The following is a 27,704-nucleotide window of genomic DNA, read 5'->3' on the forward strand; positions in this document are numbered from 1 at the left end:
CCCTCCTGGTATCACCATTCTCACCACTGGTCCTGAGGGGTTCATCTGTCCTGGATTCCTTGTGTTTCCAGTTCCCAACTGTACCAGTGTACATCCTCTGATCTAGCCGGATTTGTAAGGTAGAATTGGGATTATGATAGTGGGGGTGGGGGTGGGTTGTGGGAGAGGAAGCATTCAAGACCTAGAGGAAAGCTGTATGTATTGTTGTTGCTACACTGCCCCCTGACTGACTCCTCTCCTCCCCGTGACCCTTCTTTAAGGGGGTGTCCCGTTGCCTACAGATGGGCTTTGGGTCTCCACTCTGCACTCCCCCTAATTTACAATGATATGATTTTTTTGTTCTTTGATGCCTGCTACCTGATCCCTTCGACACCTCATGATCACACAGGCTGGTGTGCTTTTTCCATGTGGGCTTTGCTGCTTCTGAGCTAGATGGCCGCTTGTTTACTTTCAAGCCTTTAAGACCCCAGACACTATATCTTTTGATAACTAGGCACCATCAGCTTTCTTCACCACATTTGCTTATGCACACATTTGTCTTCAGTGATCATATCGGGAAGGTGGGCACACAATGATATGATTTTTTGTTCTTTGATACCTGATCCCTTCTGGGTCTTTAATTGCCTGATACCTGATCCCATTGACACCTCATGATCACACAGGCTGGGGCACTTCTTTCATGTGGACTTTGTTGCTTCTCAGCAAGATGAATGCTTGTTTATCTTCCAGCCTTTAAGGCCCCAGATGCTATATCTTTTGATAGTCAGGCACCATCAGCTTTCTTCACCACATTTGCTTATGCACCTGCTTTGTCTTCAGTGATCGTGTTGGGAAGGTGAGCATCATGGAATGCTGGATTATTAAAACAAAGTGTTCTTGAGTTGAGGGAGTACTCGAGTAGAGGTCCAATGTCCATCTGTGACCTTAATAAGAAACCTATAAATATATGCACATAGATGTATTTCCCTATTGTTATATGTAAATAGATTTACATATGTACATGCCCGTATTTAGACTTCTATAAATGTCCTTTGCCTCCTAGTTCTTTCCTCTATTTCCTTTTACTTTCCTGCTTGTCCATTATCATGTTTGGCCTTTGTTCAGATTTCAATAATTCTTCTTGGCTGCATTGCCCTTGATCAAGCCCTACCAGGCATCCTATGCCTTCCTCACCATCGATTTTAGATTACTGTTGATCCCTGGTCCCTGGGTTTATTGGCTGCCCTCTTCGTTTCCCCCTCCTCCCCCTCTCCTGTGTACGCCGGAACTGCCGGTCCCATTGTTTTCTCCTAATAGCAATGCTTTTTGACTTGGCCTCTTATTTCTGAAAGTTTTTCATCACCCCAATGCCTCTTAAGCCATAACTTGACGTTTCTTCCCCTACCCTGATAAACACTAATGCATTTTTTTTAATGTATTTATTTTATTTTTTATTTTTTTTAAACATTTTATTAGGGGCTCATACAACTGTTATCCCAATCCATACACACATCAATTGTGTAAAGTGCATTTGTACATCGTTTCTCAAAACATTTTCTCTCCATTTAAACCCCCGACATTAGGTCCTCATTTTTCCCCTCCCTCCCCGCTCCTCCCTCCCCAATTGTTTTTTTAAAATCGTTTTATTAGGGGCTCATACGACTCTTATCACAATCCGTACACACATCAATTGTGTAAAGCGCATTTGTACATTCATTGGCCTCATCAGCTTCTGTCCAACACCACGTTTGTTTCACATTTTTGTCCTACTCTGTCAGGACCTTCTAATGTGATTTCTTTCTGAACAGTTGGTCTTAGTCGCCATGTCGGTACCTTCTGGTCTCAAGATTACAGAGACTGTGTTTGAGTGGTCTATCAAACTAATTGTTGTCACATGTCTACAATGTTCATCCCTCTTTGGGGCAGGAAAAGACCGATGGTTGCACCTAGACAGCTGCTTATGAACCTAACAAGGATGTGAAGAAATTTGAACACTCATAGTGTTACAATAGGACAAGGGATACTGCATGGTTTGAAATCAGGGAAGGTGTGCATCAGGGTTGTATCCGCTCACCACACCTAGTTCATCTGTATGTTGAGCAAATAAACGGGTAAACTGGACTGCATGCCAAAGAGCCTGGCATTCGGAGGGAGAAGACTCATCAACAACTGGTGATATGCGAGTGACGCAGCCTTGGTGCTGCAAATGAAGAGGATTTGAAACGCTTCCTATGGATGGCACTTCAACATAAAGACAACAAAAAGTCCTCATGAATCATCTAATAAACCATTCCGTGAGAAGCAGTGCAAAGACTGAAATTGCCAAGGGTTCCATTTTATTTGGATTCACATCCACATCTAGGGAAGCAGAGGTCAGGAGATTAAGCCACGCGCAACATTGGGCAAGACTTCTGCATGGGTCCTCTTTAGAATACTACAAAGCAAACATGTGGCTCTGAAGACGAAGGTGTGCTCGTCTCAGACCATGGTATTTGCAGTCGTCTCCTATGCGGGCAAAAGGTGGGTGATGAATAAGGACGGCCCAAGAAGAGTTGGTGCCTTGGGATCATGGTGCTGACAAAGAATATATGACACCTAGCCTTGAGTTCCAGAAGAAGAAACTCATCTGTGTTGGAAGAAGGACAGCTAACATGCTCCTTAGCTAACAAAATCCCTTCCTCTTCGGGATTTTGTTCATGTTGTCAGGAGGGACCAGTCCCCAGCGGTGGACATCATGTTGAGTAACACGGGGGTATCGATGAAGAAAAGGACCCCCTGTGGATGGCGGAGACAGTGACTGCAACGATGGGCCGAAGCGCAGGAAAGACAGGCTGACGCAGACCCAGGCAGCATTTCACTCGGTTCACCTGGAGTCTCTGGAGACGGATGACACGAGACAGCCACAGTGACTACGGGTGCTGAGTGCTTTTTGTATGATCTTTGTCCGTGACACAGTTTCTTGGAAGAAATTTCTATTCATTGAAACCCTTTGCCTATTTTAAAAAATGGATTTTTCTTTTTTGCTGTTGAATCCTAGAAGTGCTTAATAAATCCTGGAAATCAAGACCTTGTTAGATCGATGGTTCCAAATATTTTCTCCCATTTTATAGGCTGTCTCTTTACTTTCTTGATAAAATCTTTTCTTTCACAAATATTTTTAAATTTTGGTAAAATCTGTTTTTCTTTACTCTCATTGTTTTTGCGTTTGGTGCCATATCTGAGAATCTTTAGCAAAAACAGTAAGCTCTGGAGATGTATCCCTTTGTTTTCTTTGAAGAGTGTAACGGTTTTACTTCTTCCTGTGTCATTTCATCACTTGTGTAGATTTGCTTTTTGTTTCATTTCATTTATTTGTTTTTCACTTGTGTAGATTTGAGCACTACCATGGCCATCAGTACATGAAACTGCTCCATCACTCAGAGATTTCCCTCTTTGCAGACAAATCCATCCCTTTTCCTCACGATCTTTAATGTTTGTCAACCACTAATTTGTTCTTTATATAACCATATTTGAAGTGAGCTTTTGATAGACAAGAAATAATTGAGCCATATTTTAAAATACTTTGCTGATACTTGTCATTAATGGTATATTCAGGACATTTTATGCCTAGTGTAATTATTCACATGTTAAGGCTTAAGTCTGCTTTTTAAATGTTTTTTTTTTCTTTCTGTTTTTATCTTTCCTGCCTTCGGGTGGATGGTCTGAATGTTTTTAGAACCCCCTTTTGATTTATCTGTAGTGGTTTTGCATGTAGCTCTTTGTATAGTTTCTTTTAGGAGTTGCTGTGGGCATTACATTTAATACACACAACACAACTTATCGTAGTCTAGTGGCGCCAGTGGGTTTGAGGACATGGATTGACACAATAGGAGTGACTGTGAGGATGGTGCCGGGCCGGGCAGTGTTTCATTCTGTTGTGCACAGGGTCTTTGTGGGTCAGCCATGACTCGATGGAGCGTAGTGAATATAATGTTCCCGTGGCAGAGGAGAATGCTCCCACACGTTTTCCAGTGCTGTCGTCTTTGTGAAAGCAGACCTCATCTTGTCTCTCCCTCGGAACTTCAGGGTCTCTCTGCAACACAACATTTTCAGTTAGCCGCAGGGTGCTTAATTGTGTGTGCCACCAGCGTTCCTCTCATGTTTGACTAGAGAATTTCCATTCGACGTTCTCCTAGGGTAGATCAGCTGGGGTCAGATTCCATAGTTTTCCCTCATCAGAGAAGGTCATGATTTCTCCGTTATTCCTGAAGAATATTTCGGCTGGCTATAAAATTCTGGGTAGGTTGTTTTTTCTTTCAGCATTCAAAAAGCATTGTGCCTTTTCTCTCTGGCCTTACGTCTCCTGGTGAGCAACCCGCTGTTGTTCAAACTTTAACCCTTTCACTAAAGTGCTGTTTCTTTTTTTTTCTATGTTAAAGTGACTATATTTATCTAAACATATTACACTCTAAGGTAAATCATTCTACTAGAGATTAAAAACACACTGCATTAAAATGAAAGGGTTAATGTAAAGAGAAAATACAATAATCCTAAATGTATATACAATTATAAAAGGAATTCAAAAGTAAAGGGCAAATAGATAAATTTAACACTCCATTCTTAGGAATGATAGAACTAGATGGGAAATTCTTAAAGATTTTATTTAGTTGACATGAGATCAACAGAATATACATTTTTCCCCAAGAAAAGAGAAGGGATTCAATAAGATAGCCCATACATTTAGATTTTGACATGTAAAAGAATTTGAATTTCATAGGATATATTCCATACATTGGCCTTAAGAGCAAATAAATAAATTAAGTACAAATAACAAAAAAAGATAAGTGAAAACTTCCAAATATGTATACCTCAAACCACATAATTCTAAATAGGGCGGGGGTCAAAGAAGAGATGAGAAAATAATATTTCAGCTACCACCACTTGCAGCATCCTTAAAACCCAGGAATCTAGTAAGAATCCATGTCAGTCAGCTGAGAAGTTCCCGATCGCGCTCCTCAGACAATTTTCCCAGCTTCTGCCCAGGCCAGTGCCAACGGCAAACCCACTTGCACATTGCCCGGTAGAATACACAGAAGCGCCGCACGTCCAAGTACTCCCATGTGTCTGAATCATCTGTCTGTACAACATTGCCACAGACTTAGCAGCTTAAACGACTTACATGTATTGTCTCCGATTTCTATGGGATTGGAGTCTGGCCATGTTTTAGCTGGCTCCACAAAGCAGTGATGGCAAAGCTTCAGTTGCAAGTGTCACCCGGGGCTCTGATATCATTTGAAACTCACGTGTGAAGGGATCCACTTCCAAGTTTACTCAGGTGGTGAGAGAGTGCCCTTCTTTGTTACTGTAGGGCAGAGGTCATCAATTTCTTGCTGGCTGTTGGCCGGAGACCGCCCTTAGCTCCTAGAGGCCAGTTACACTTCCTTGCCAAATGAGGTTCCCAAATTAGTCATTTGATGGTTTCTTCTTTCTAATAACCATAGAAATACCTTAGTAGTTGTGAGGCCGAAGTACCTCAGTACCTCTTCTGCCAGGTCTGGATCTTGCATCTGGTTCATGGACCTCCTGACCTACTTCCTCAGCTCTTTCTGGTGGTCCACGTGGGGATGCGGGAGGAGAGGAGGGCAGGAGAGAGAGCGGTTTATTTCTAACCAAGGCTTATCTGAAAGTGCCATTTCTTTTTCATTGCTTTCGAGATTTTTTCCCTTTACCTTTAGTTTTCAGAAGTGTTACTGTGGTGCGTTTCACCAGGCGTTTCTTTGGGTTTGTCTTATTTGATGTTCCATCAGAGTTTTGAATCTGTAGGCTTATGCCCTTTTTTCAAATTTGAGGACATTCCATCATTATTCTTTGAATCCCTGTCCAGCTTTTTATACCTCCTTCTGGGACTTTGACAATGGACATGCACGTTCTTGTCCCATCAGCATTTTAGTGCAAGTTGGCTTTTTTAAACGATATCCCTGTATTGGTTTGGTAAAACTTAAAATTATTTTTTAAAGGGCACATCCCTCTTCTAGAGTGAGAAGATGGAATATAAGACGACTACTAGTCTGCATCTTCACCATGCATTTCTACTCAGTGTCGGGCAGGCTGCTCTCTCCTCGGGATTTACTTTTCAGAGACACTGGGCTGGAAGCTGCTTGGTTAGCCCGAGAGCTTGAGGACAGGGGCGGAACTTCACTGATGCCCTTTCTAAAATGTTAACTTTTTATAGTGAATTAGGTGGGAGTTTACAGATCAGATCAGTCCTTCATTTTTACATTCAACCACTTAAACAACTTATCAAACCTTCCAAGTGGCTTGCCCTCCCCTCCTGCCCTGCTCCATGCACTCCCCCCCCCCACCGCCCAACTTAAAAAACAAATCTCAGCCGAACATAGTTGTTGCATCAGTTGATGGAAGAGGGCATTATTTTATGCCCTCAGCATCCCCTCAGCAAACGCACCTGGTGCTGTCCTGCACATCTGCATTGTAGGGATGCAGCTCCCAGTGTGTCCCTTGCAGGGAATGTTTCATGTTGGGGAGGCAGTGCCAGGCAGTGGGCAGTGGTTTGAGGCCAGGCCGATCCAGAGGTAATGGACTTGCAGAGTTGTGAGACATGGGCAGCTATTGGCCTCTGTTAGGCTTAGTCACCTGATTGCTAAGTGGAGGAGGCAGCGGCACCTACATGCTCGAGATTGCATGAGGTCAGCTATGAGACCAACGGAGTATGCACCAGGCATGCCCCTTGCTCCTCCTGCATAAGGGTGCTCCAGCCCCACTGGGGAAACTGAACTCATATTGAGATTTTTCTTATTCAAGATGCCTGGTGACCATTGGCCTTAATGGTGAACCTGTTTGCTGGAAGATGTTTGTACAGCTCCTAGGGAGGGAATGCAGCATGGATTTTGGGTCCAGGCATTCTGGCCATGAATCCCAGAAACTCTTCTCTGTGTTTTCTGATGACATCGGGCAAAGTAGAGAACAGCCCTGTGCTTGGTTTCTCCTCTGTAAAATGGCTAATGGTGACACTGCCTGCTTCAGAGGACTGGTGGGAAGCCCAGGTGGTAAACAGGGAACTGTCTGGAGCAGAGTGCCTGGCTCACAGTGGGAACTGTGGACACATTTGCTGTTATCTTGTAGCCTGTGCCTTGTGGATGAAAGGACGGGCTTTGAAGAGTTGAAGAGACTCCTGGAAGTCTTATTCTCTAACCCCACCCCCAAATCATAGATGAGGAAATCAAGGCCCAGCAAAAGAGAATGGACGTGTTCAGTGGAAGCACTTCCCTTCAAGGAAACCTTGCCCTCTTTCTAGATCTTTCTATGCTAGCTGAGGGCGCTCAGTGGGGTTTGTGTTTCATGCCTGCCTGTGTCATCTTTTACCCAGTGGAAGTTACCCAAAATAGGTGGGAGCTATAGACAGTTAAAGTTGTGACAGCCCACTTACCTGTTTACCTTGGTGTAAGTTTTCATCTGGGAATAACAACCTGACTCTAAAACATCTCCCATCTGTCCCAACTGGAGGGCTATGGAAGATGCAGGGGCTTTCCAACTTGGGGTTTCTATCTCTAGGGCTCTAGCCCTCAGTCTGGGCCCCGCAGGTGGGTAGGTAGGTGAGCTGACCTGTGCAGTATCTTCACAGGAAGGTGGTGTGTGCGTGTGGCTACACCGAGGAGCAGCACGTGGAGGCCGCCAAATCCCACGTGTTCCAGGACAAGGAGTGGGACCCCAAAGAGCATGTCCAGGAGATGCCCACGGATGCCTTTGGTGACATCGTTTTCACGTGCTTGGGCCAGAAAGTGAGAAAGGTGGGTCTCTCTTGCTCTGGTGCTCTTCATTATGAGCTTGAGCCCAGCGCTGACGGCCCTGGTGGTCCCATGGCAGCCCAGGATGGTGAGGGAAGCCTCATGAACATCTACAGCAGCACCATGGCAGGCTGGGAGGGGAAGGCTGGGGCAGGAAGGTTGGGGTGGGCAGGCTGGGGTGGGCTGTGGGTCGTTAGACATGTGTTGAGTGTGGACGGCTGTTGCCCGCTGATACAGGGTCTCCTCCCCTTCTCCTTTCTCTGCAGTATGTCCGAGTCTCCCAGGACACACCCTCCAGCGTCATCTATGATCTCATGACCCAGCACTGGGGCCTGGATGATCCCAACCTCTTAATCTCGGTGACCGGTGGGGCCAAGGATTTCAAGATGAAGCTGAGGTTAAAGAACATCTTCCGAAGAGGCCTGGTCAAGGTGGCCCAGACTACAGGTGAGAGCGTGGGATGGATATGAGGCCATCGGCACCCACCTCCTGTTTGAGGGGTGGCTGGAAAGCAAGGCGGTGGGGTATGGGTTGGGGGGAGCAAAGAGCTCCAGGTGAGGGCACACCTCCAAGACCCAGTGATGGCCCTCGGCTCAGAAAGGCCATGTGAATGTCCTGTGCTGTTATAGCAAAGCATTGCACCCCAGGGGCTTACAACAACAGACATTTATTCTCTCACAGTTCTTGACGCCATAGGTCTGAACTCAGGGTGTTGGAGCTTCTGGTGCACCAGGTGTCCCCTGAATTCCAGTGTCTACTCCACCGTCACAGGGCTGCTTTCTCTCTGTGTGTATGTCTGCGTTTCTTCTCTTAATGATTGGAACTCACCCTGCATTAGCACGACCTCATGTTAACTAATTCTATCCTCAAAGACCTTATCACCAAACCAGGTCACATCCCCAGGCATCAGGGCTAAGACTAGGACAGATAGTTTAGGGGACATAATTCAACTCCTAACCCCCTACTGCTGCAGATCGTGATACTCTGCCTGGGCTGAGAAGAACTGGCCAGACCCACCCAATGCTCAGCTTTTCCCTTGACATCCTGCTGCTGCCTCCTGGTTCACTCATGGGTCAGAAATGGCTCCGTGAATTACCTGAGGGACAAGTTTATGGGCTGGTGTGGGCAAAGGCGCTCCAAGAGGGACAGTGTAGGTTGGGTTCTAATGAGAGTTTCTGAGAACCAAATCTCACCTTTCGTTCCTATCACCTATCAACTTTTCTGTCAGCTTCAGAGAGGTGGGCGTATTATTTCCATCTTTACATCACCTCATTGACTAATTTCCCAATGTCACACTATTAGGAAGACCGCATAGAGGCGGAGAATTCTATCTCCTGCTTTTTAGAACCCAGACTGTTACAGGGCACTGAGCTACTGACCTTGGATACCTGAGGGTCTCTTAAAATGACGACCTTGAAACTTGTTTGGAGGTTCCAGTCGGGGAGCACAGCTACTCATATACCCTTGAAGGACTGTCCTCCTTCTATCGGGGAAGGTCATCCTCTGCAACCGAGCATGCAGCTTTGGGAGGGACGCACATGGAACAGTGAGGGAGGAAGGAGACACCTGCCCAGCCAGCCAGATCAGCCAAATCAACCCTGGCGACCAGTGCGGTGATAGATGTTGGTCACAGCCAGATGGCCCTCACATCCTCAAATTGATGATCTTAATCCTACAAAGAATGTCCATGTATCTGAGGTGGGTCACACCAAGATAAGTCATGCTTTGAGTCCAGATGAAAGAAGAGTCATAAAGCATACCTAAAGGTTTGGTTTTCACAGAAAATGCGACGCCCACCTTTGTCTCGGCCTCTGCCCTAAGCCAGCTGCCATTGCGTCAACCCCCAACTCATGGGGATCCCGTGTGTGTAAGGAGAACTGTGTTCCACAGGGTTTTCCATCTTTCCCCCTTTCTTTTCTTTTGTATGGGATGCCTCTGGGTGAACTCAAACTGCCAGCCTTTCCATTAGCAACCAGACACATGAACTGTTTGTTCTAATAGGGGATTCCTAGGTTTTTGCCCTGAATCAGTCTCAATCTGAGCCTTCATGGGCCTTTCTCGGTTTTATCATTTCCCAGCGGACAAGGAGCAGCAAGCGTGCTTTCCACATTGGAAGCCAGACTTCCTGCTTATCCCTTTTCCTCCATCCTAGCACGTAAACCACCAAGTGTTTCCCCAGCCTGCTTGGGTCAGGCGTGGTCAAAGGCAGCTCACCATAACTCAAGTACAGTAGGGTCCATTTAGTGCTCACCACCTCCCAGGTAATCAAGGTGCCAGCGTCACCATGTGGCTTGTCATGATATCATGTTGGCTTTCACTGTCTATGTCCTTCCTGGCCACTGCCTGGTGCAAAGCTAGTGTCACATGTTTTAGATTTGGAAAATTCAAGCCAGTGCCACAACCATGCTTCTAGGTGCAATTGTCTGTCCTATTGGTCAGCATTGTAACTGTGGTAACCCAGAGTCCAAAGTGACAGCATTTCTTTGTGCTCATGGTGCAAGATAATGACTGTGGGTCAGGGCTGCAGCTACATCCCCCAGTCATGGACAAATATTACTTAATACCTATTGTTCCTGTGGCAGAGGGAGTGGAGAAAAACATTCCAATGTGAACTCACTATGTTCTGCTGGTGTTAATTCTACTCACCTGATTGGTGTTGGCCAGAGCATGCACCCAGGTTTTGGGGTGGCAGGGATACAGCCTATCACACAGGAGTCTTAAGAGCTGGGAAGAAGAAAAGAAAATTTTCTAAGAAGAAGAATCAGTACAAGTGGAAGAAGTAGAATAGGGGTGGGGAAAAAAAGAAGTCAAAGCAGAAATAAAATAAGTCAATGTAGAAGTAGGAGTAGATTAGAAGGCATAGGCGTGGAAGAAGTAGAAACAGAAGAAGAAGAAGTAGAAGCAGAAAAGTAGAAATAGAAGTAAAAGTAGAAGTGGACATAGAAGAAGTGGAAGTGGAAAAGGTAGAAGTAGAAGAAGTTGAGAAGTAGAAGTGGAAATTGAAAACTAGAACTAGGAGTAGAAACAGAGTAGAAATAGAAAGAGAATGAGGTAGACGTAGAAAATGTAGACATAGAATTGGAAGTGGAAAAAGTAGAAAAAGATGAAGAAGTTGAAGTAGATGTAGACACAGAAGAAAAGTAGAAATAAAAAGAGCAGAAATACAAGTAAAAGCAGAAGAATGTAAGTTGTAGAAGACATAGAAGTAGAAGTAGAGTTGAAATAGAAGTGTGGGTTAGCCCTGGTAGACTATAGAAACAAATTCATTGATACTAATATATGTGTAAGAGAGAATTTTATATCAAAGAGTACTAGTATATTAAGAAAACATCCTAGCCCAGTTCAGATCAAGTTCATAAGTCCAGTATTAGCCCATATGTCCAATACCAGTTTATAAAGCCCTCTTCAGATTCACACAACACATGCAATGACACTGAATGCAGGAAGAGCACAGGTCAGTGGGTGGAAACTCTTGTAGATCCAGTGGCGGTGGAAGGATCTCAGCACTGGCGTGGGTCCCCCTTGTGGCTTCTCCAGCTCCAGGCACCATCGGTGTGTCTCCATGTGGCTTGTCAACAGGAATGTTTCACAGGGAGATGAAGCAGAGACAGAGTGTCTGTCCTCCAGTGAGCTATCTTCATCGTGCCTCTGAATGAGGTCATCAATCTGTTTGCTGACTGACAGCTAGACTCCACCCCTTCACTCTTAATACTCTCAAGTTGACATCAGATCATGTAACTATCACAAAAGAGAAGTAAAAGAAGTAAAAATAGAAGAAGTGGGAGTGGAAGAAGTAGAAGTGGAAGTAGAAGAAGTAGAGAAATAAAAGTAGAAGACATAAATAAGTGGAATCAGAAGTAGAAAAATAAGTAGAAGTAGAGGATTACAAGTAGAAAAAGTTGAAGTGGAAGTGTTTGTCAGAGAAGGTCCCACAGATTGAGACAGAGAGGAGGTAGCAAGCCGGCGAGAAGAGGTCATGAGGCCCGGTCAGAAGATCGGTCCCTGTGCCTGTCCTCTCTCTTCCCACTACGCAACATGTAAGACCATTTTCCCACAGCTTGCTGATCCGCAGCCTACATAAAGCTAACACTCTTCACATCTTCCTCTTTAACCCCCGGGAATTGCACCTACTCATGTGTCTGAGACCTCCTTGAACGAAGACTCTGCCAACATCAGGGAGCATGTATCATTGACCATAGGTGGGGCTGGGGGCGGGTTCTGCACGTTGCCTGGCAGCTGCCTCTGTGCATCTGCAGGCCCTCTGACTCCACTGTTGCTTTTCTCCAGGGGCCTGGATCATAACTGGGGGATCCCATGCTGGGGTGATGAAGCAGGTGGGCGAAGCAGTAAGAGACTTCAGTCTAAGCAGCAGCTACAAGGAAAGCGATGTCATCACCATTGGAGTTGCCACATGGGGCACTATTCATAACCGGGAGAGTCTGGTCAACCCCTCGGTGAGCAGGGCCTTCCCTGGGGATGGTGTAGTTAGGGTGGGAGAGGAATAGGAGGGAGAGGGTATGAGGACCACACTCATACAATATTGAGTGTAGATAATCTGTGTTAGTCTGGGTACTTTAGAGAAACAAATCCACAGAAACTCATATGTATAAGAGAGAGCTTTATATAAAGGTTAAGTGCACATCAAGAAAACATTCCAACCCAGTGCTGCCCAAGCCCACAAGTCCAACATTAACCCGTATGTCCGACACCAATCCACAAAGTCCTCCTCCCTCTCACAAAACACACACAATGATGCCAACTGCAGGAGGAAAGCCGAGTCAGTGAATGTGTAAGCATCTCAGTACTGGCAGGAGTCTCCACATGGCTGCTCCAGCACCCAGGGTTGCATCAGGGTAAGTCCATGTGGGTTCTCCTCAGGGATGTCTTGCAGGAAGTGAGCCTTGCAAGTTAAAGCAGGGAACTGGCTCAGGCAATTGCACCCTGGTCCGAACATCAGAAAGCAAGAGACCCAAGAATTGGAAAGGCAAGGCTCACTGAGCCATTTATCTCTCCACCCTTTAATTGACCCCACATGTATTTATCAGTCAGGTTGGCACAATAAACTTTTAACTAACTCAATATCCAATGAACAAAGTGGCATCTGGTCACCAGATGGAACATCTCAGTGTGACCATGTGATCATGATTTGAGGGCCATCCCCATGGCGCCTCTGATGGAAATGGATTTGGGGAAGGGAGTAACTTGGTCAAAGTTATAGCGATGATGTCTTACCTGTGCTGAGTCCAGGCTGTATGATCCCCAAATTTGAGCTTCGAATCACTACATGCTGAGATTGCCCATCCTCACCCCAATGCTTCCATTGCCTCTGAGTGATCTCATGAGTGTCAAGGTAAAAGTGAGCCTGATAGGGTTTTCAATCTCTGCTTTTTAAAAGGTAGATCGCTAGGCCTTTCTTCTCAGGGACCTCTGGGTGGGCTTGCAACCCCTGCCTTTCAGTTAGCATTCCAAGAACTTTAACTGGGCCACACTGGGGCTCTGAGGTCTTTCCAACGCAAGAAGTCCATGGTGCTGTGATTCCAGGCAGTCACTCCTCCCATGAGCTTCCCTTGCATGAGGGAAGATAGCGCTCACCTGATACTTAACTGACTTAGCCATGAGAATCCGTGGTCAGCTATGGCGACTGGAGCTGGACAAGGTCATGGGACTCATTCAACAAGCTTTGAGAGAATATGTGACATTTGACATAGTGGGTACAGATCTAGTTTATTCACATGGTCAGGAATATTCAGGAAATGCCAACCCAGATGCTGTGGAAGAGACTCTCCTGTAACCACATTTATGAGTGATCATTTATGCATGGCATCCTTCCTCTACTTTGGCAAAGGCCACCTACATTTATTTACAAGGAGATGAGCTTCCTCTGCATGACGACTCCTTGGCTAGCCACAGATGTCCAATGGGGTTGCTCAGCCAGGCACTGGTCAGCCTCTCCTGGCCTTTGCCTTCCTTTTGTGTCAGAATCAGAGATGGGTGCAGCTAGGCAGGGTTGGATCGATGATTGTGTCTTTAACACCCATTTTACTGGTTGGTAAACTAAGGCTAAGAGAAATTGGACAACTTCAAAGGTACCCCTTTACCATGCTCCCCATTCCTAGTCAATAAGACTTCCTATTATGATACACTACCATCCTCTATGAACATGGGTGCTACCCTTGAAGGTTCAAGGACATCTTCCACCCTCTGTGGATGTCACAGGATGTGTGTCCTGGCCCCAAAGTCCCCATGTATGAGTGTTCTACGGCTGCTGTAAGATAGCACCCAAACACCTGGTAGTAGCACCTGGTAGCTTCAAACAGAAATGCATTCTCTCACTGTTTGGGAGGCTGGAAGTCTGACCTCAGTATCACTCTGCCCAAATCAAGGTCTCAGTTGTTCCCACGCCATTTCTTGCCTCTCCCCTCGTCTCGTGGCCCCAGGCACTCCTTCACTCGTGGCTGTACCATGCAAATTGCTGTCTCCATCTTCATTGCTTCTTCCTCTTCCCTATCTGTCTACCCTCCCCCTGCTTCCCTCGTAAAGGGACAGGTGACCAGCCAGGGTTGTCTTTGCGGCTAGATGCCCTTCAGTTGGTTCTGACTTGCAGTCACCCTCTGTACAACAGAAGGAAACACCGTCCGGTCCCGTGCCATCCTCACAGTTGTTCTTACGTTTGAGCCCATTGACGCAGCCACTGCGTCCACCCCTCTTGTCCAGGGTCTTCCTCTTTTTCATTGCCCCTCCACATTACCAAGCATGCCGTCCTTTTCCAGGACTGGTCTCTCCGCAACGTGTCCTAAGCACGTGAGATGACGTCTTTCCTTCCTTGCCTCTAAGGAGCATTTGGACTCTACTTCCTCCGAGACAGATTTGTTTGTTCTTTTGGCAGTCCCTGGTACTTTGCCAGGACCATCATTCCAATGCATTGCTTCTTCTCCGGTCTTCCTGATTCAGTGTCCAACCTTCACATGCGTTTGAGGAGACTGATATTACCACGGCTTGGGTCGGGCGCACCTTCGTCCTCAAAGCAGCACCCTTACTTTTCAATGCTCTAAAGAAGTCTTGGGTAGCAGGTTTACCCAAAGCTGTGTGTCCTTCGCTATCTTGATAGTTAATTCCATGAGCATTGATAATGGTTCCAAACAAGATGAAATCCTTGACAACTTCAACCGTTTCTCCATTTTTCACAATGTTACCTATAGTCTGGTTGTGAGGATTTTTGTTTCCTGTACATCAGTTGCAATGCACACCGAAGGCTGCGATTCTTGATCTTCTTCAGCAAGGGCTTCTTCTTCAAGTCCCCACTTTCAGCAAAGTTATGCCATCTGATGCGTATCGCAGGCTGTTCATCGGCCTTCCTCCACTCCTGGTGTTGCATTCTTCTTCACTATGAAGCACCACATGTGAAGCTTCTCTGAGTATTTGCTCAGCATACAGATTGAATACCCACGGAGGATATAATCTTGACACACACTTTTCCCGATTTTTAACATGCAATATTCCCTTGTTCTATTTGTAGAAGTTCCACGTGAGCACAACAGGGTGTTCTGGAATTCCCATTCCTCTCAAGGTTACCCATAGTTTTGTATGCTCCACGAAGTCCAACGCCTATGCAGAGTCAGCAAGACACAAATAAATGTCTGTCTGGCATTTTCTGCTTTCAGCCAACATCTACTTGATTCTAGCAATGGGCTAACCAGCTAGACAATCTCCCTGTCTCGAGCTCCTAACTCCACCTACAAATATCTATTTTTTTTCCAAATAAGGTCCAGGGACTAGGATTTGTACACAAACAACGAAGGGCCATTTTTCAGCCTGGAAGAACCCCCATAGGAATCCCTGGGTGGCACAAACGTTTCCCACGCTCAATTGCTAACTGGAAGGATGGACGTTCAAGTCCACCCAGACAGACGCACCTTCAAAGAAAGGTCTGGTGATCTGCTTCTGCCAGTAAAAGTCCGTGGGACACAGTTCTCTCGGACACGCACGGAGCCAACACGAGGCAGAAACTGACATAAGGGCAACGTTCTTGTTTTCAGGTTAGAGCCCCATTCCCGTGTCAAAGCCACGGTACTTTCTCTCTCTTTGACCAATTGAGTGTTACTTATTACGACAACTTCTTAGAGCATACGCATCCAATCTAGGCACAGAAATGTACAGTTAAGGAGCTAAAATAACTTTCATACACTCTATACAGTTGTTTGGCAGAGGTTTGAAATAGATATATTTACACACACACACACACACACACACACACACACACACACACACCCCTGTGCTAGCCACATGTTCCCATGTCAGCCTGACTCTTCTCTGGTCGCCCAGGGTTGCTTCCCTGCCGAGTACTTCCTGGACGAGGAGGGCCAGGGGAGCCTCACCTGCCTGGACAGCAACCATTCCCACTTCATCCTGGTGGATGATGGGACCCATGGCCAGTATGGGGTGGAGATTCCCCTGAGGACGAGGCTGGAGAAGTTCATTTCGGAGCGTCCCCTGAGGACGAGGCTGGAGAAGTTCACTTCGGAGCAGACGAACGAAAAGGGAGGTGAGTGGCGTGGACTGCCGGGCACTCGGCGGGCGCCGTGGAGGCAGGGTGTGAGTGTCCCACTGTCTTGCTACATAGGGACGGTCAGAGGGAAAATCCACTGGATGACGTGAAGATGGGCCAGGACAACCTTATCACGAAAGAATTTCTCTGTGGGGAGAGAAAGGGAGAAAGGGTGGGTGGCAGTGATGGGACTCAACTAATTTAACCACCAATTCGCTGTCCCAATGATTGAGCTAAGTATTAAAAAAAAGTACCCCAAGAGGAAGTTTATTGTTTCATACAGGTAATACATAAATAAGAACAATAAAAGAGGTACACAGAACCACATTATAAGAAAGAGTTTAAAAATATTAATGAAACGTATTAAATAATACCTGGCAAAAAAAACACTGTTATTTAAGATATTTCCACATTGCTTCTTGATCGACGCCTTCATCTGCAACATGCTTTTCTTTTGATCTGAGCATCATCGGCTGTGTGATTTATCTGTAGCCATCTTTTCACTGTAGAAGTGGGCTCCCATTCTTTTCGAGGTGGGTCCATTAGACAACAGTTGTAGTACTGTGTTTGCTAGATTAGAAACAGGCCGCTTCGCTTCTCGGCATACTATGTTCACCGTACAAGTGTTCTGACAATATTTTTGGCTCTTTGAACACTTTCAGGAATTGCACAATTCACTCCTACTCTCTCAGGGGAATTTGAGGCATGACACAAAGATGAAATGAATGGCAGAGCGCCACCCTCTGGTCGTTTGAGACTTTTCCTCTTGATGGTCTGTGTTTGTTTATGGGAGTAACAAATGCAAGGCACAAAAATGTAGTGTTTCATTAAAAATGTGGTGAGTTTTATGAAATGAATAAATAGACAATTGCAAACCTAGTTCTAATTTTTTAATAACTATGGTCGGAATGAACATCACTACAGGCACTTAGACTATGCTGTTGGGCAGATGAATGTTTTAAAATAAGAGTAAGGAATGTAAATTTGTGAGTTCCACACTGAGTGCCTGCCCAGACTGCCCAGCTTAGAGATAATCCTGATTACCAATGCCATTTTAACAACCAGTTCACTGAACCCAACAAAAAATTGGGTATCGCTTTTGCCGCACTGATGTGAACTGGCTGAATCCCACCACTGCTTCTGCCCTTTGACCAGTGGGAGGGAAGTCAGGGCAGGCTTCTTGGCTGACACTTAGCTGGAGGGGGTTGGGGAGCAATGTACCCTACAACTCCTAACTTGGGGCGCTATGGTTTTTCCTAGGGGTGGACATTAAGATCCCCATTGTCTGCGTGGTGCTGGAGGGTGGTCCTGGCACGCTGAATGTAAGTAATGGCTGAACTGGGTGGGGACTGCTTGTGTTGGGTCCTGCTGCAGATGGCTGATGGGTACAAGGAACCCAGAATGCACCTGCTCACCTGCTCACTGAAAGTTTGGGCAGGAGGTGGCAATGGGCTATCTATCCTGAGATGGAGGAAGTGAGGGCCCAGCCTGTGATAAAGGGGCCATTTCTTGTTGGGGTGAGCAGAGAACTTGCTGGATGCCACCAGGGTTGGGATGGGTGAACTTGGTCCCGGGGAATTGCCTGGGGCAGATGGTAGAGGTGTCCTCCAGATGGGTCCCACAGGGCACTGGAGCGAGGATGGAGTTGGTGGCCCTTGGCTTCCAGGCCCCCCTGGGGGCAGCCGGTGTGATTATTTCTACAAGTTCACTCTCCAGACACCCTTAGGAATGTTTTCAAAGTGCAGATCTTTGGGACTCCTCCCTCACCCTGCCACCAGATCTGTGGAACTAGCAGCTGTCCTTAAATTCCTCTAGGGATTTCAACACGTTACGAATGGACTGTCTTGGTTTTCTAGTACTGCTGTAACAGAAATGCTATGAGTGGGCGACTTTAAGAAAACTCTCCCCAACCCACCCCCAACACACACACAGAGTTCAGGAGGCTCGAAGTCTGAACTGAGGGCACAGCCATCGGAGAAGGCTCCCGCTCTGTTGGTTCTGGGGGAAGATCCTTGTTTCAAGCATCCCTCGGTCCGTGGGAGGTCTTCCAGTGGCCTCTGTCTTCTCCGGGTTGTATCTTGTCCCTGTTTCTGTGCTGCTCCCCACAAGTCAGCACTGATTAGGTTGACAACACGCCCTATATGTACAGTGATATCGTAGCATGGTAAAGAAACTCCCATTCCCCACCAAGATTAAACAGGTATGTGCAGGCAACCGATTCAATTCTGACTCACAGTGGCCCTTATGGGATAGTATAGAACTGATGACATAATGGGTTCTGTGTTGGGCTGCTAATTGCTGGGTCAGCAGCTCAAACCTACCAGCTGCTCCATAGGAGAAACATAGGGCTTTCTGCTCCCCTAAATATTTAAAGCCTTGGAAATCCATAGGGGCAGTTCTATTCTGTCCTGTACGGTCACCATGGTCAACATCTACCAGTGGCGGTGAGTTTTTGGTTTGTTGAATGTTAAGAAGCAGACCCTCAGGTCTTTACTGCGGAGCTGCTAGTGGGTGTGTGCACCATCTCACGGCCATCTTCCTTCTGTATCTGTGTCTCTCTTCCCTTTTAGTGGGTTACACGTTGTGTTAGTCTGGGTAGAAGAAAGAAAGAAATTCATAGAGACACTCATATGTGTATAACAAAGAGCTTTATATACAAGAGCAATTGAATATTGAGAAAACATCCCAGTCCAGTCCAGATCAAGTCTATAAGTCCGATATTAGCCCATATGTTCAGTACCGATCTATAATGTCCTCTTCAGTCTCACAAAACACAAGCAATGGCACTGAATGCAGAAAGCTCGCAGGCCAGTGGGTGGAAGGTCTTGTGGATCAGGGGCGGTAGAGGCAGGGCTCCCATGTGGCTCCTCCGGCTCCAGAGCTCCAGTGTAGCTCACAGGGAGTCAGCATGTGCCCCACCTCCAGCGAGCTCTTTATTGCTTTAGTGCCTCCAAATGAGGTCATCAAGCTGAGACAGCCTAAACTCCACTCCTTCACTCTTAAGTCTCTCAAACTGACACCAGATTATGTAACTACCACACACGTTTTTCTGTTTTCAGTCATGTAGGGTTAGAACTCACCCAAGTCCTATAGGAACTCATCTTACCTGATAACACCTTCAAAGGCCCTGTTCCCCAACAAGGCCAAGTAGACAGGTACCAGGGGTTGAGAGTCCCACATATCTTTTATGGGGGTCACAATTCAACCCACAACACTATTCCTGGCACATGCCCTTATGTTTCAAATAGCCACATATTTCCAAGACTATTTTGTGAGCCTCGGGAATCTCTGGTGTGGTTTACCATTTACAGAGGGGTATTCTTAAATCATACACACTGTATGTAATTCAGGTTGAGAATATAATGTGAGACAACCTATTCTAAGCCTATGGTGCTATCCTTTTACAATCCATGTTGCACATGGATTTCAAAAACACATGCTAACACAAAGAGCCCAGGCGGCATGGTGGGTTATGCACTGGGCTGCTAACCGCAAGGTCAGCTGTTTGACTCCACCAGTGGCTCGGCTTTCCACTCTTGTAAAGATTTACAGCCTGGGAAACCCATTGGGGGTGGCTCTACCCTGTTGTTCCACAGGGCTTTGATGAGTCAGAACAGACTCCTGGATGGTGGCGAGTTTGCAGTTTCAATTCTAATTCTTAACAACAACCATACAAATAGCAACACGGCCCATGGCTCTTCCTCCCCATGCTGCAGACCATCTACAACGCCATCACCAAAAACACACCCTGCGTGATTGTGGCGGGCTCAGGCCGTGTGGCAGACGTTATTGCTCAGGTGGCCAACCTGCCCATCTCCGAGATCACCATCTCCCTGATCCAGAAGAAACTGAGCATGTTCTTCCAGGAAATGGAGACCTTCACCGACAGCAGGATCGTGGAGTGGACCAAAAAGGTAAGACAGACGGCATGCCAGTCACTAGATGTGTGGTGAACAGCACCGGACCATGCTGCCCCAGGGGCCCAAGTGCCCCCAGTGGGGCTGGGGTGACATGGGCATGATGTGCAGAGGGCAGGAGGCATGAGGAGGTGGTCCACTGGGCTCAGGAGCTGATGGCTGGCTGTGTGTGGCATGTGTCTCTTTGGTGTGTCCGACCGTCTTGTGGACACGGTGGCCTCCAGGTCCCCGTGATGCTTGGAAGCCTTGCTCTGGAAGAGAGATGAGAGTGGGCTGCTTTGTTCGCCAGGTGGGGTGGGGCACTCTCCAAAACACTAAGCCCCACCTTAAAGAAGGGTGAGGGTGTGCGAAGGACCCTGACAGGCACGCTGTGGGGTAGCAGAGGCGGTGGGAGATGAAGAAGCTTCTCTCAGAAAACCTGGGACACCGAGGGCCCACCCTCTCAGAGCAGCCCCGATCTTACTCCGCACTTGGGTTCCAGGGAGGGGGCTGGATAAGATTTGCAGAGGAGCCGTGCCCCCCTACCAGGACTCCAGCCACAAAAGGGGACGAGTGAGGCAGTGTGTGGCTGGGTCCCTGAACCTTGCTCAGTCATGGTAAAGCTGTGGGAGCTCCCCTCCTCACCTGGCACCAGCTAACACCTGTGTTCCCAGTGAGCCTGCTGTCTCTGGGTGAACTCCAAACTGTAGCACTGAATGCACCCAGGCTAAGGCCACCCATGCCCAAAGAGATAAGATGTGCCTAGATAAGATACAGCTACATGTAGATAATAGTAAAAGACAGGGAAGATTCCTCTGGGAAGATATAGATAATAATGTATAGAGTTCGATAGCTATGCCGTCTCGACTCACTCCCTGCCAAGAGTTGATTCTGACTCCCAGCGACCCTGCCTGAGGTGGAGATAAGAAGCAGATGTCAAAAACCAAGCCTCGCGCCACTGGGTCAATTCTGACTCCTGGCGTCCTTTTCTGTCCAGAGTGGAGCTGTGCCCCGGTGTGTTCTTGGCTGTCATTTTAACGGAATCAGGTCACCTGGACTTTTGTCCAGGGTCTCATGGATGGCTTCCAGCTGCCAGTCCTTAGGCTGGTTGTTGAGCTCAAACTGTTTGCTGCCACTCAGGGATCCTTAAGCTATAGATAGATGATAGATAGAGATAGATGGATGAGAGATAGATACGTGATCGAGAGGTGGTAGATGTCAGGGGTTGTTGCTGTTGTTAGGTGCATTTGAGTTGGTTCCAGCCCACAGTGACCCCATGGACAGAACAGAACGCTGTCTGGCCCTGGGCCATCCTCCCATTGTTCTTACATTCAAGCCCATTGTTGCAGGCGCTGCGTCAGTCCATCTTGTGCAGGGCAGTCCTCCAGACTCTGGTCTGTCCTGGCAACAGGTCCAACATCGGTGAGACGAAGGCTGACCATCCTTGCTCCTAAGGAGCATTCTGGCCACCCGTCTTCCGAGACGCACTTCGTTTGTTCCCTTGGCAGCCTGGGGTACTTTTAGTCTTCCTCACCGCACCACCATCGATTCTCCCTTATTCAGTGATCAACGCTCGCGTGTATGTGGGGTGACTGAACATACCATGCCTTGGGTGAGGCTCTTGAGTAAACACCGAGTCACTTGACTGGTCTCAAAGTAACATTTTTGCTTTCAACACGTTAAAGAGACCTTGTGCAGGAGGTGTACCCCATGCCATCTCTGTAACGTGTCAGATACCCTTCCTCCCTACCCTCAAACCCCGAGATATTAGGTAGACAGCAGATAAATAGGCTCTTGGAAGATCGGTAACATAGACGGATAGACCAATCAGCAGATGGACCGGGTCTCTGCTTCCTGGGAGCTTCTTTGAGGGTGGATCGATCCGTCTCTGACCTCGGCTTCCCCGGTCATCAGCTGGGGTGCGGAGCGTTCGGTTTCCGCGTGCTTCCTGCAGCTCCTGGGAGGTAAACAAGGGTTGCCAAACGACCTGGAAATGCTCACACGCGGTTTTAACTGACCCCTGCGTGCCGTTCAGGGTAAGTCTGCGGAGCAGCGTGAGTTCAGCCTGGCTTCCTTTGAGGTTGCGGCTTGCGGGCTCTGTGTCCATGTGCAGAAGGGCAGCGTGGGTGAGCCAGCTGGAGTTAGGATCCACTCCCTGAAGGAGGGAGACTACCCAGCCTCAGGGTAGTCAGACAGGTGAAGGCACGTGAAGGAAAGAGCCTGGTGTAGGCCCGAGGCTTTGCTTCAGTGACAGAGGGAGAGTGTCGGGGAGCAAGGCTTGTGGTGGAGGGTTTCTGGGGCCCAGGGACCCTGTGTTCAATCTGGGTCTTGTCAAGGCCTCTGAGTGACCGTATGAGGTACAGATGTTCTCTGAGCTGCTTGTGTCCAGCAGGAGGACAGGATGACCTATGCATGATGGCCAGCTCGGTTTGTAAACACACTGAGGTCCAGCCCAGGGCCAGCTCAGCTTTGGATGCCAGGGCGTCTGCTCTTCCTTGAAACCATTGGGAATGTGTGTGTAGCCCCCCCCTTTTTAAAAACCTGACAATAAAACATATGCTTTAAAGAGCCTGGAAATAGTGGTTCCTGTCTGTCTCGTGCCTTAGGAGGGACTGTCACTAAGCACTGCTGTTACCGTTATGTGGGAGGGACTCTGGCTGCAGGCATCACCAATCGATTCAGTCAGCAGCCCTCCTTAGAGCCTGGGGCTGCATCTCATGCCTCAGGGGCAGGGATGAGCCGGAAGGGTCCGTGGTGTTTGGACGGTGCCTTTGGCAGTCTGGCATTGGCCCTGAATGGTCTCATGGCTGGCGCTCACAGCCAACACTCTGGAGCCAGGTGGCCCTGGGGCAGAGTTGTCAGCCTCTTCAAGCTCTCTGCTCTTCTCTCTCTAAGTCATCAGCCCTGAAAGTCAGAGGCCACTGTGCGAACACTTCATACCAAGTCCGGGAGCCGGCTGCGTCTTTAGTTACCATGGCGCCGTGGTGGCACAGGGTTAGTTTGAAACCACTGGCTGCCCTGCAGGAGGAAGATGGGGCTTTTCACTTCCATAAAGAGTTGCGGTCTCAGAAACCCACAGCTGTCCTATCGGGCCGGGATTTGTTGCAATTGATCCCTTGGCCGTGCGTTTGGCTTGGAGTTTAGTCATCGTATAAGACAAGTGCTGGGTCCAACTCAGGAGGTAGGGTAGGGTGGTGAACTAGGTAAAGGTGGGGGGAGGAGTAGCGGCCGGGGCGGAGTTTGGGAAGTACTTTGGAATTGATATGAGATGAGACCTTGAAGAACTGGAATAGAGGTCAGCCGTGTGAAGGCCTCCTCTAGGTTTGGGGCCTGATCTGTGCAGGGACGTGGGCAGGAAGGTCCGGCAGGACGGAGGGACAAGTGTGCGCGCCCAGGGCTGGGGAGACGAGGCTGGAGAACCAGGGGGAGGAGTCTAGGCGTTATTTGGGAAGCGGTGGTCAGGGGGTCCCCCAGGTTATTTTTAGGAGGGGAATGTGTGATCCAATGTCTATGTGGCATGCCAACCCTGAGATCCCCCCAGCCCCACCCCAAGGGAGGGTGTTTCAAGGAGGAATGGCTAGTAGCAAGTAGAGCAGTGAGGAGACATCAGGACAGCTAGATGATAGGCAATAGACAGACGGACTGACGGGTTGGATAGATAGGTAGTGGATGAATGGGTGGCCGCTTGATGACAAAGGGAAGTGGGTGAATAGTAAATAGACTGATAGATAAGGGCAGGCCGATGGGAATGACAGAGATGGGTAGATACTTTAGACTAGCCTGACTACTCATAGTGACCCTATAGGACCCTACAGAACTGCCCTTTTGGGTTTCTGAGGCTGGAACTCTTTCAGTGCGTAGAAAGCCTCATCTTTCTCCCAGGGAGCAGCTGGTGGTTTCAAACTGATGAGCTAGTGGTTAGCAGCTCTACAAGTAACCTATTACACTACCAGGCTCCTCCACCTTTCCCTGGATTCTCACTCCAATTTAGATCAGTCAGACAACGACTTCAGTTGCTGGAAGAGGGGACTGTGCAGGGTAGATAGGCAGGTAGGGGAGTAGGTCAGTAGGAAGAGGAAGAGAGGCAGGTAAAGCCTTGCGTTGGGTAGGCAGGTAGACAGGCATAGAGGTTGGTTAGGGAGGTAGGTAGACAGGCATGTGAGTGAGAAGCAGTCTGGGTCGAGAGAGGCCCAAAGAGGCGCCATCTGGGCATTCTGTATTGAATTGCCGCCAAGTGAAGATCGTGTGTCTGGCTTCCAATGACAAGCCACTCAGGCACGGGGGGCGGGGGTGTGTGTGTTCCATATTTACATCCATCTTGGTTCTTTTCCCTCTTCTCCATCTCGGTTCGGGAGGTAGGGGTAGACTCCTGTTTGGAGCAGACAGAGCACCAGCTTCATGTCCCCTGCCTCGGGGTCCTCTGTGTCGCACCCAGGAGGAAGCAGGGTGCTCACTGCTGTCGCACATCTCACATGGCCTTGTTTGATTCCAGATCCAAGACATCGTCCGGAGGAGGCAGCTGCTGACCATCTTCCGGGAGGGCAAGGATGGCCAGCAGGATGTGGACGTGGCTATCCTACAGGCTCTGCTGAAGGGTAGGCACAGGAAAAGGGTATGGGGGATCACAGGGAAGAGCCCAGGCCCTCCTCTAGGAGGAAGGTGGAAGAGGGACAGGTGGGGAAGGGGCAGGGGCTCAGGCCGAGTCCGGAGGCAATGGGAAACTTTGGGAGACAAAACAGGCCCTTCAGTCTTTCCACTCCTAACAAAGGAAGAGGCTAGGGCCCATCTCCCCTCCTAGTGGGCAGTAGGTGCCCCTTTCCTGATGCTAGGGGAACACAGCCGTGCTCCAGCTTATTGTCTTGGCTGAAATAATTTCTCGTTGTTGCTAGCTGCAAGCACCGTGGAACAAAATACCGCCCCGCCCCGTGCCACTGCCCTGACCATTGCAGCTCACAGGAGCTCTGTGAGGTACAGGATTTCTTAGGCTGGGCTTTGGAAGTGGGTTTCAGACCTTTCTTCCTAGTGTGTCTGAGAGTGGACGCTCCCTCGAACTCTATTGAGCATCACAGCGACGAACACGCCTCTAAAGACAGACAGGTGGCTTAGCCTGAGACGCCATAGCTGGGGATGAAGCCTGGCTTCCTGCGTGGGAGACCAGAAACCCACTCTGGAAACACCGGGGTCTCTGCACCTTTGTATTTCCTACAGGTGTCTTGTGAGGAGCATTGTTTTTAATTTTAATGAATTCATTTCTTCTTTTTCTCCGGCTCCTATTTCTTATGTCCTAACTAAGAAATTGTTGCTGACGGCAAGGTTGCAAATGTTTTCTTCTGTGTTTTATTGTAGACAGTTTATAGAAACAGCTTTTGCATTTAGATCTATAAAGAGTTTCAAAAAGTTCATGGAAAAATGGAATGAAAAGAAATGGGATTCCCTCCCCCACAACCCCACCCCCCCAAAATCTCCTGGTATCTTCTCCTTTAAATTTGTGTGTGGCGTGAGGTAGGGGTGGATATTCTTCTTATATTTCTTTCTCCTTCTTCTCTCCACCCCCCTTCTTGAAATAATAGCCCACACTTTAAAATGTTAAACTAGAAAGAGCGAGCAGAGACTACGTGGGAAGGGTCTTGTGTTGAGACCCCAGGTGAGGTGGTGATTGAGGCTTCCTGGCAATCGAACTCAGAGAGGAAGCGGACATCATTGTAATTTTGAATGTCAATGAAAAATGCCTTCCCAAATGCTCAGAATCTACTGAAATGCAGGCTCTCCTCCCAACCCACTGCCCACGGGTCGGTCCTTTAGGGTCGGTGGGCACTGCTGGGAGGCAGGGGCCAGGTAAGGATCAGGGGTGAGCCGAAGGGATGATGCAAACCCCCAAAATCTCTAATTATGGTTTCACACCGACATGAAAAGCATTTTTAAAAAACTTTTGCAACAGGGACTGTGTTAGACAGGGTTCTCTAGAGAGATAAAACCAAATTCCTGATAATATAATATATTTATTTATAAAGATAATTAATATATAACCAAAAATGAAATGTTAAATCATATACAGATAAATATACAATACAAGAAATAAACAGTTAAATTAGAAGCACTATAAATGGCTTAGTGCAACTCACGTCCATGAGAGAAAGTTGAGAGACTAGCAGTCCTTCAAGTCTCTATCTGATGCCAGATCTTCCTCTATTTGTAGAGAGAGTTAGGTTATGTCAGTACAGCAGCCAATCACAAGGCAGGTCACCAACCGCCAGTCCCCAGCTCCAGAGAAGTCTTAAAGGGACCTCAACTTACAGCAACACAGTCCACAGGCTAGGCGTCCCACAGGCTGTGTAGCCTTTAAATTGAGGCACAGGACAAGCAAGGCAGCCGCACACTGGTCCGATGATCACAGAGCGAGAGACAAGAAAGGCAAGGCTCACCAAGCCATCCATCTCTCCGCCCCTCAGTCAATCCCACCTGCGTTTATCAGCCAGGTTGGCACAATAAACTGTCTCAGGGACGATCTTTTTTTGCAACCGGATACTGCTTTTCTCCCCTTGAAATTATTGGGAGGATGATGCTGGCGGCAGCTGCCTAGCTCTCCGGGTCTGCCAAGCAGCAGGTGCTGGAGGAAATAGCTCTAAGACCGCGGGTGGAGTCTCCCTGTTTTTGTCTGCAGCCTCTCGGAACCACGACCACTTTGGCCACAAGAACTGGGACCACCAGCTGAAGCTGGCGGTTGCGTGGAACCGCGTGGACATTGCACGGAGTGAGATCTTTGCTGATCAGTGTCAGTGGAAGGTAAGGCTCCCAGGGCGGCCTGAGGGGCACCCACCTGTAGGTGCCAGCCTCCCTCCTTCAATCCCGGATGACCTGGCTAAGCGTCACATCCGCGGTACATCCGCGGTAAAACGGACTTCCCTGTCACCCCCACTCCCCGCCCTCTCCTGGGTCTTTAAGGAAACAGGGGCCGTAATGGGTGCATGCAGCCCCTCCCATGGTGCCCTCTTTCAGCCCTCGGCTCTGCACCCCATGATGACCGCCGCCCTCATCTCCAACAAGCCCGGATTTGTGAGGCTCTTCCTGGAGAACGGGCTGCGGCTGAAGGAGTTTGTCACCGCGGAGACCCTGCTGTACCTGTACAAGAACCTGGAGCCCTCCAGCCTGTTCCACGACAAACTCCAGAAGGTGCTGGCCGAAGACAACGAGTTCGTGGGCTGCAACGGCAAGAAGAACGACCCGAAGATGCACCACGTGGCGCAGGTGCTTCGAGAGCTGCTGGGAGACTTCACGCAGCCGCTCTACCCTCATCCTCAGCACGGCCGGCCCTCCTGCAAGCAAAACGTGCGTGCTGGTGACATGCTGGGTGTCCGCTCTGCCCAGCGCTTCCACCAATTGCTTATGCCCGCGCCCTCTGTCCCATCCATCTGCTTACCCAGCCACCTACCCCTTTGTGAGTTTGATTCATCTTTTAGAGCACCTTGGGGGGCGTTAGCTGCTACTGAGTTTGCCCCTGAGCCG

The 27,704-nt window shown here is 48.2% G+C and overlaps 1 protein-coding gene across 1 annotated transcript in view; it reads left to right on the plus strand.

Moving 5' to 3' along the window:
* The window catches only part of TRPM2 (transient receptor potential cation channel subfamily M member 2), a 95,562-nt gene that overhangs the window by 22,064 nt on the left and 45,794 nt on the right, over positions 1-27,704 (plus strand). Inside the window, exons 4-12 of the mRNA XM_004696896.2 lie at positions 7,598-7,763; positions 8,027-8,207; positions 12,048-12,214; positions 16,083-16,302; positions 17,566-17,627; positions 20,022-20,219; positions 24,694-24,796; positions 26,863-26,984; positions 27,198-27,527. Of these exons, the coding sequence (XP_004696953.1) occupies positions 7,598-7,763; positions 8,027-8,207; positions 12,048-12,214; positions 16,083-16,302; positions 17,566-17,627; positions 20,022-20,219; positions 24,694-24,796; positions 26,863-26,984; positions 27,198-27,527 (1,549 nt within the window). The remainder of the gene's footprint in view (positions 1-7,597; positions 7,764-8,026; positions 8,208-12,047; positions 12,215-16,082; positions 16,303-17,565; positions 17,628-20,021; positions 20,220-24,693; positions 24,797-26,862; positions 26,985-27,197; positions 27,528-27,704) is intronic.

Source organism: Echinops telfairi, unplaced genomic scaffold, assembly GCF_000313985.2.
Source record: "Echinops telfairi isolate 266 unplaced genomic scaffold, ASM31398v2 ScPeMD7_7469;HRSCAF=8507_0, whole genome shotgun sequence".
Taxonomy (NCBI): Eukaryota; Metazoa; Chordata; class Mammalia; order Afrosoricida; family Tenrecidae; genus Echinops; species Echinops telfairi.